The sequence below is a fragment of the Callorhinus ursinus genome, unplaced genomic scaffold (genome assembly GCF_003265705.2).
Source record: "Callorhinus ursinus isolate GAN/ISIS: 27379988/994484 unplaced genomic scaffold, GSC_fseal_2.0 scaffold98, whole genome shotgun sequence".
Classification (NCBI taxonomy): Eukaryota; Metazoa; Chordata; class Mammalia; order Carnivora; family Otariidae; genus Callorhinus; species Callorhinus ursinus.
In genome coordinates this window covers 1,660,050-1,666,049 of record NW_027397160.1, presented here as the reverse complement: position 1 = coordinate 1,666,049, position 6,000 = coordinate 1,660,050, and the positions used below count along the sequence as shown (strand labels likewise).

Below are 6,000 nucleotides of genomic sequence, written 5' to 3'. Positions count from 1 at the left end.
GGGGGGGGAGCACTGTGCACACACACGCACATAGCGTGGGTCAAGACAGCTGCCCATGAATCTCAGAAGGGCCCGCATGGCGAGGAGGAAGCCGAGCCACCACGAGGTCACCACAGTGAGGTGCAACCATAGAAGAGCATGCACAGAGCCTCCCCAGCTCACAACTGTCACCGGGCCTCCAGGGCCAGCACTCAGGTCCAGGGGGCCCGGGGGCTAGGAGGCTGCAATGGGAATTTCTTGCAACCTTCAGAGTCATGCTCCTGACCGAACACATCCCTGCTACCCTGGCTGGTGGCACCCGGTGATCAGGCTGTCTGCAGACTCTGGAGTGCTGTGAGCTGATCAGTGCCTCCATGTGTGTGCAGCATGACGCCCGTGCCTGACACGCAGTCAGCGCTCCAGCTCCCAGACACCGGAGAACCACACATCCGGCTCAGGGGCCACCAACAGACCCTCCTGGTTTTGCGCAACCTTAAATTTAATACAGAGGCAGGCAAAAACCAAAAAATAACACTATAAATTAAAACCCCAATATACATGGAAAACCGCTGCTCAGAAGCTTTTTGCTTGTGAGCTTGCAGATCACTCCCACGAAGCCTGGAGCACTCAGGACTCCTGTTACGTCAAGCAGCTGCGAGACTGGACACACTGCAGCTCGTCCCTTACCTCCCGGCAGCACCTGACCAACGTCCTGAACGGTAAGAACGGACAACTTTTCTTCAGTATCAACTCTGATCACACCAAAACTGAGACCGTTCATCGACAGGACAGCTTTTTTTGGTGGAGGTCCTCCCAGGTCTGGCGGCCTGGAAGACAAAAGCAGACAGACGCACTGACGAGGGGACAGCACCCATGGCAGGGAGGGATCCGTGCCCAGCTTGCCTGCAGGATGATGCTGCACCAAAGCCTCAGCTCTGCACCACACACGGCTGGCCGTGGGGGACAGGCCTCCTGAAGACGCGGCACGCTGCTCGGCATGGGCACCTGCACACTCCTCCCCCACCGGGGGCATCTGGTGGGTCTGTGGCCAGAGTCTAAGTGACACTCTGTGACCTCCCCAGAGAGGTCATAAAGCTGACTGAGCTTCTGCCTGGCTGTGCTGGGACACTTGCTGGGAGCCTTGGGCAGCAGAAGGAGAGGCCCCGAGGAAGCCCGGAGCAGCCCCCAACGCATCCAGTCCAGAGACACCCCAAGACTGCAAGCCAGAACCACCAGTGGAGCCCTTCCCAAACTCCTGACGCAGAATGCAGGAGAAATACAGTGTCTGATGCCACCAGGAGTGGGACTGAGGTGTCACCATAGAGCAAAGGAATGAGGAATACCTTATGGTTTGTGAAGGATAAAGATGTTCTTCTTCTTGCTAAGTTATTAAAATTTTAGGATTATTTAATACTTGCACATATGAAAGCACAGACTAATATAACACAAGACCACAACCATGACTGACTTTCTAATAACTGGGTTGAGAGTAGAAAATTAATGCAGAGACACTCTCAACTGTGAGCACACCGCCCTCTACTCCAGGACGGCACCCAGAGGCCGCCGCGGACAAGAGCCCTAGGGTGCGAGAGGGGACCCGGGAAGGAAAAGGTGGCCCGTTAGGAGCATGAAGGACAAGAGCTGCCAGCTCTGAGGTCCCGACCCCACCCTCCGGGCTGAGACGGGAGGAGCGCAGAGAGAATGCAGCTGCAGGAGCCGCGTGGGGCTTCCTCAGGAGGGGGCGGGGGTGAGCGCTGGGCCAGGGTGCTTCTCCAGGACAGCCCCGCAGGGACAGACCCGTCCCTGGCTGCCGGGCACTGGAGATGCCAGGGGCCCCCGTCGGGGGAGGGAAGGGCGCCGGGCTGCGACGTTTATGAAGGCCAAGAAGGAAGAGGAGCGCTCGGAGGGAGAACAAGCCCAGAGATCACAGCCCAGGGAGCCGCTACCCAAGTCCCGGCACGGATTCAGGCTGGAGTGAGACGCGCAACCAGCCCAGGGCGGGGGGCATGGTGCCCGGGGCTGCCCCCCCCACCATGTGCACACGCCTGGGAAGCTGGCCCGGCGTTGCTTCGTGAATTCTCCTGCCTAGAGCAGACTCCCACACTCGGCAGCACGGGTACTGCAGGTGCATGAGGAAGACGGAGCAAGCAACCACCTCACCTGCGGATGGCAACTGTTAACGCCTCAGGAGAAGTGGCACAAGGACAGATGACCTCAGGCCTCAGCCCTCTGGATTGGAAGACATTGAGGAATGCATCACAGGAGGATATGGACCCTGCGTGAGACAGAGGGAGACATGGGGTAACTGGAGGGCTGACAGGGACAGGCCTGACACCAACGCGCGGGCACACGAGCTCCAGGAGACTTATGGGGAGGGGTGGGGCTGCTTCCATGGAAAACATGATGCGCGTGGAAACCACCAGCAGGTAAGAGCTGGACGTCTCTCAGGGAAGGCCTCTGCTGCACCTCTGCGTTGTGTCTGAGCACTAACTCACGGCCAGCCCCACCCTCGCCCCATCTCCTCACAGGTCTGCTGCTGGGAGGTGACCGAGGAGCATTTATGGGGCAAACCTCCCTCATGGCGAGGCCCAGGTGCTGCTGGGAGTGCCTCAGGGCTGTGGGGTCGGCCAAGTAACCCCCCACAGGGGCAGCCCACACACTGTCCCCGGGCTGCCCCTGCTTCTCCTCGACTCGCCCCGGCCAGTCTGAGGTGTCATGGATATGGAAGCTCAGCTCCCAGGCAGGAGGGCACCACCTGCTCGGGGCTGCACCCATTGGGACCCCAGGGCTGTACCACAACCCTCAGGCACCCTGCCACAGCGAGGCTTGTGGAAAAGCAGGGGCGCTGCGTCCAGTTCTTGTTGGGCACCGGCAGACAGCAGAGGACACACAAGACAACCCAGTCATTCAGTGCCATAGGGCACTGGAGGGCACGCGGAGTGGCAGGATCTAAGGTCTGTGGGGGACCGGGGTCTGTAGCCAGGAGGGTGAGCCCGGTGCCCGGTGAGGAGCTGCTGGGGGTGCAGCAGAGTGGAGGACCTGCAGGGGCGTGAGGCCAGGACCAGGCATGTGACTGGGTTCAGGCGGGCGTGGGGATGCAGGGCACCCAACCCTGGGTATCTTGGAGGCAGGATGGAGGGGCCCTGCTGGGCCCAGGGACAGGTGGAGGAGCTGGACAGCAGGGTGCCCTCCTGGGCGGTGGGGGACCAGGGGCGCAGGGCTATTAGGGCCCTCCTCACAGATGAAAGGCCAGCCCCCAGTCCAGGTGCTTCAATGCAAAAATAGCGGCACATAGCTGTTAAAGCGAGAACAGCCTCCTACCTGGTCAAGGGCTTTGTGCCGCCTGGAAACCCCGCAAAGGTCCACCACGCCTCCCCAGGGAACACCCCACGGCAGGCCTCAGACAGCCGTCGCCAAGCAGCCATGCTCAGACCCTGAGCAGAGCCCAGGGTGCACAGCGGCACGCCAGGGGAGATCCCAGCAGGAGGTCGAGCCGATCGTTGGGGCCACAGGGGCCAAGGACAAGAAGCTGGGACAGGCTCCCAGGCAATAACCACATTCCGGTCATTTGTTACTGTAGCTTCTGTCCGAGGTGTTAAAATTGCTTTAAATTCAGTGCCTTCATAAACATGCACAAGATACACACCAGTGAGTCCCCATCAAGAGGGCGTGTGGCCCAGCACACGGCAGGACATTTATGGATGTAACACCTCAGTGCTACTTCCTGGCATGTTGTACTTGAACCTCTTCCCTCCCAAGTCAGGCCTGTGGAGGGGAGGCCATGGCCACGCCCTCGCTCGGCTGCGCTTACTCACAGGGGTTAGCGCCGTCGGCCACGATCAGCATGCGCAGTGAGCTGAGGCTGACGTCCCTCTGACCTCGCTGAGCTAGGAGAGACCAGTGCATGTCGCGGGACTTGACCAGCGCGGCCCGGGCTGCAGAGGGGGAGCACAGAAGTGCCCTGTGTCACGGGCAAGCGGCACCCTTGCTCCTCACAGACACACCCGAGTCAACACGGGTCCCCAGGACGAGTGAGTGTGAGGACAAACCTGAGGCCCAGCCTCAGGGGGTCACGAAGGGGCCCCCCAGGCCTGCTGGAGCAGAGCCCGAGGGACGAGGAAGCCCTGTGGCTGACCAAGGCAGGGGGCAGGAGGGCAAGGCCTCCGGGCAGCCCCATGGCCCTCTGTCCACACTGCGTCCTGGGAATCAACAGCTCTAGCACACTGGTGGCTTCTAAAGCCCTAACCTCAGATTAAAGCCATCTCCACTACTGAGAACCGGGAGTACTGATGGGGCTGTAAAGAAAATTTCAAGAGAACAAAATTAGTAGCCTATGGTGTTTGCAGAAGAGAGCTGCCACAGGGCTGCCCCTGACAAGGGCCGCCCAGGCCATGTGCACAGGCCAGGCACAGTCCACGACTGGTCATGGTGCGCGCAGGCAGTCAGGGCTCCTCAGCTCATCCCTGCAGTTCCGCATGTCGGCTTTATTACTTTCTGAATCACCAAGGATTAAATCAAAGTGACTTCTTGAATGAAGGATGAGTCAGATGATGGTGCTATTTCCCATTACCTTTATAGGAACACACTTTCTGAATCCAGGACAGAGGGTTCACCTTCATCAGCGCGTACGGGATGCTGATGACGTGCATCCTGTTCATGACACTCTGTGGAAGAAACGGAGGTGCTCAAGGGGCAGGCCTTGCTCAGGTGCAGACAGCAGGGGGCCACACCATGCCAGAGAAGGCAAAGATAACATCAACGCCCTCCTCATGATGACACTTCACTTCAGATAAGGATTAATTACATCACCTAAAAATAGGGCTTGGTGTCATCTATTGATATGAAGCATTAGGATCCCTCAATTCCAACCATTAGATCATTAGCAAACAACACTCACTGTTAACACTCCATGCCACAGACCAGCATCCCTTTTGAAATCCAGCACATTTGTTAATGTCTCAGCTGCAAGTGGACAAAGATGGTTAAACCACTTGTGACCCTCTTCACAAGTCATGTGCATTTTTAAAGAAACTCTGAGATGAACACATCATTGATTGACATGAAGAGCTCTAGGAAACATACACAGCATTTCCAAATACCATGTACCAATTAATCAATCGTCTTGGTTATCTATTCAAATTACCAGAAAAACTCAGAAGTCAGTCAAACAATTTTGGATTAAAACAGAGCTATGCTGGGGCGCCTGGGTGGCTCAGTGGGTTAAGCGTCTGCCTTCGGCTCAGGTCATGATCCCAGGGTCCTGGGATCGAGCCCCTCATCAGGGTCTCTGCTCAGCGGGGGGTCTGCTTTCTCCCTCTGCCTCTGCTCCTCCCCCTGCTCGTGCTCTCTCTCTCCCTCTCTGTCTCTCTCAAATAAATAAATAAAAATCCTTAAACATCTTGAAAAAAAAAAAAAACCAGAGCTATGCTGATCACTAATCTGAAAACATAAGGAACAGCGTGTACTTGAGCGACCCCTCGAGACTCTCCCACTGCACACGGATGTGCTTACTTCTCACTGTACATCCAGACTCCCCCATTCTCACACCGAGGCCACCACTCTGCATCTTTGGGAAACGTCACATGCTGCTCATGTCGCTTCCCCTCAGAAAGCTGTCCCTTCTCTCTGCTCTCCTCCACTAAGGGTGGTGACCCAGGGCTGCCCACAGAGCCCTGTACTCTGCAGGACCTGGCTCGAGGCCCCCCAACCGAAGCCACAGCAACCCTGAGGTGCACCCCTCAGGACAGACACCAGCGGTGAAGATGAGTCTGCTGTGCCGGGAGATGAGACTGCTTTCTAGAGTTCTGTATGTATATGCTCCCTCTGTTGCTAAAGCCCCCAAATGATATGTGATATACACATGTCCAGAAAAAGGACACCATGTGGCTTAATAGATCCAATTTTCAAAAAATTATTCAGGCCCTTGAATATAACTAAAATCATTCTCCAAATCTCCACTGAAGTCTGCAGCGACCCGACTTTTATTTTTATTTTCCCCTTACTTTTAAACACGTGTATTTT

The 6,000-nt window shown here is 56.8% G+C and overlaps 1 protein-coding gene across 7 annotated transcripts in view; it reads right to left on the bottom strand.

Moving 5' to 3' along the window:
- DIP2A (disco interacting protein 2 homolog A) overlaps window positions 1-6,000 on the bottom strand; it is a 104,146-nt gene that overhangs the window by 33,754 nt on the left and 64,392 nt on the right. For all 7 annotated transcript variants that reach the window (XR_003206217.2, XR_012376998.1, XM_025863382.2 and 4 more), the window contains 5 exons: window positions 4,877-4,941; window positions 4,550-4,643; window positions 3,795-3,914; window positions 2,140-2,254; window positions 667-806 (listed from right to left, as the gene is read on the bottom strand). Coding sequence is in view for 5 of the 7 variants with exons in the window: in XM_025863382.2 (XP_025719167.1) it covers window positions 667-806; window positions 2,140-2,254; window positions 3,795-3,914; window positions 4,550-4,643; window positions 4,877-4,941 (534 nt within the window). In the remaining 2 variants the exon portion in view is untranslated. The remainder of the gene's footprint in view (window positions 1-666; window positions 807-2,139; window positions 2,255-3,794; window positions 3,915-4,549; window positions 4,644-4,876; window positions 4,942-6,000) is intronic.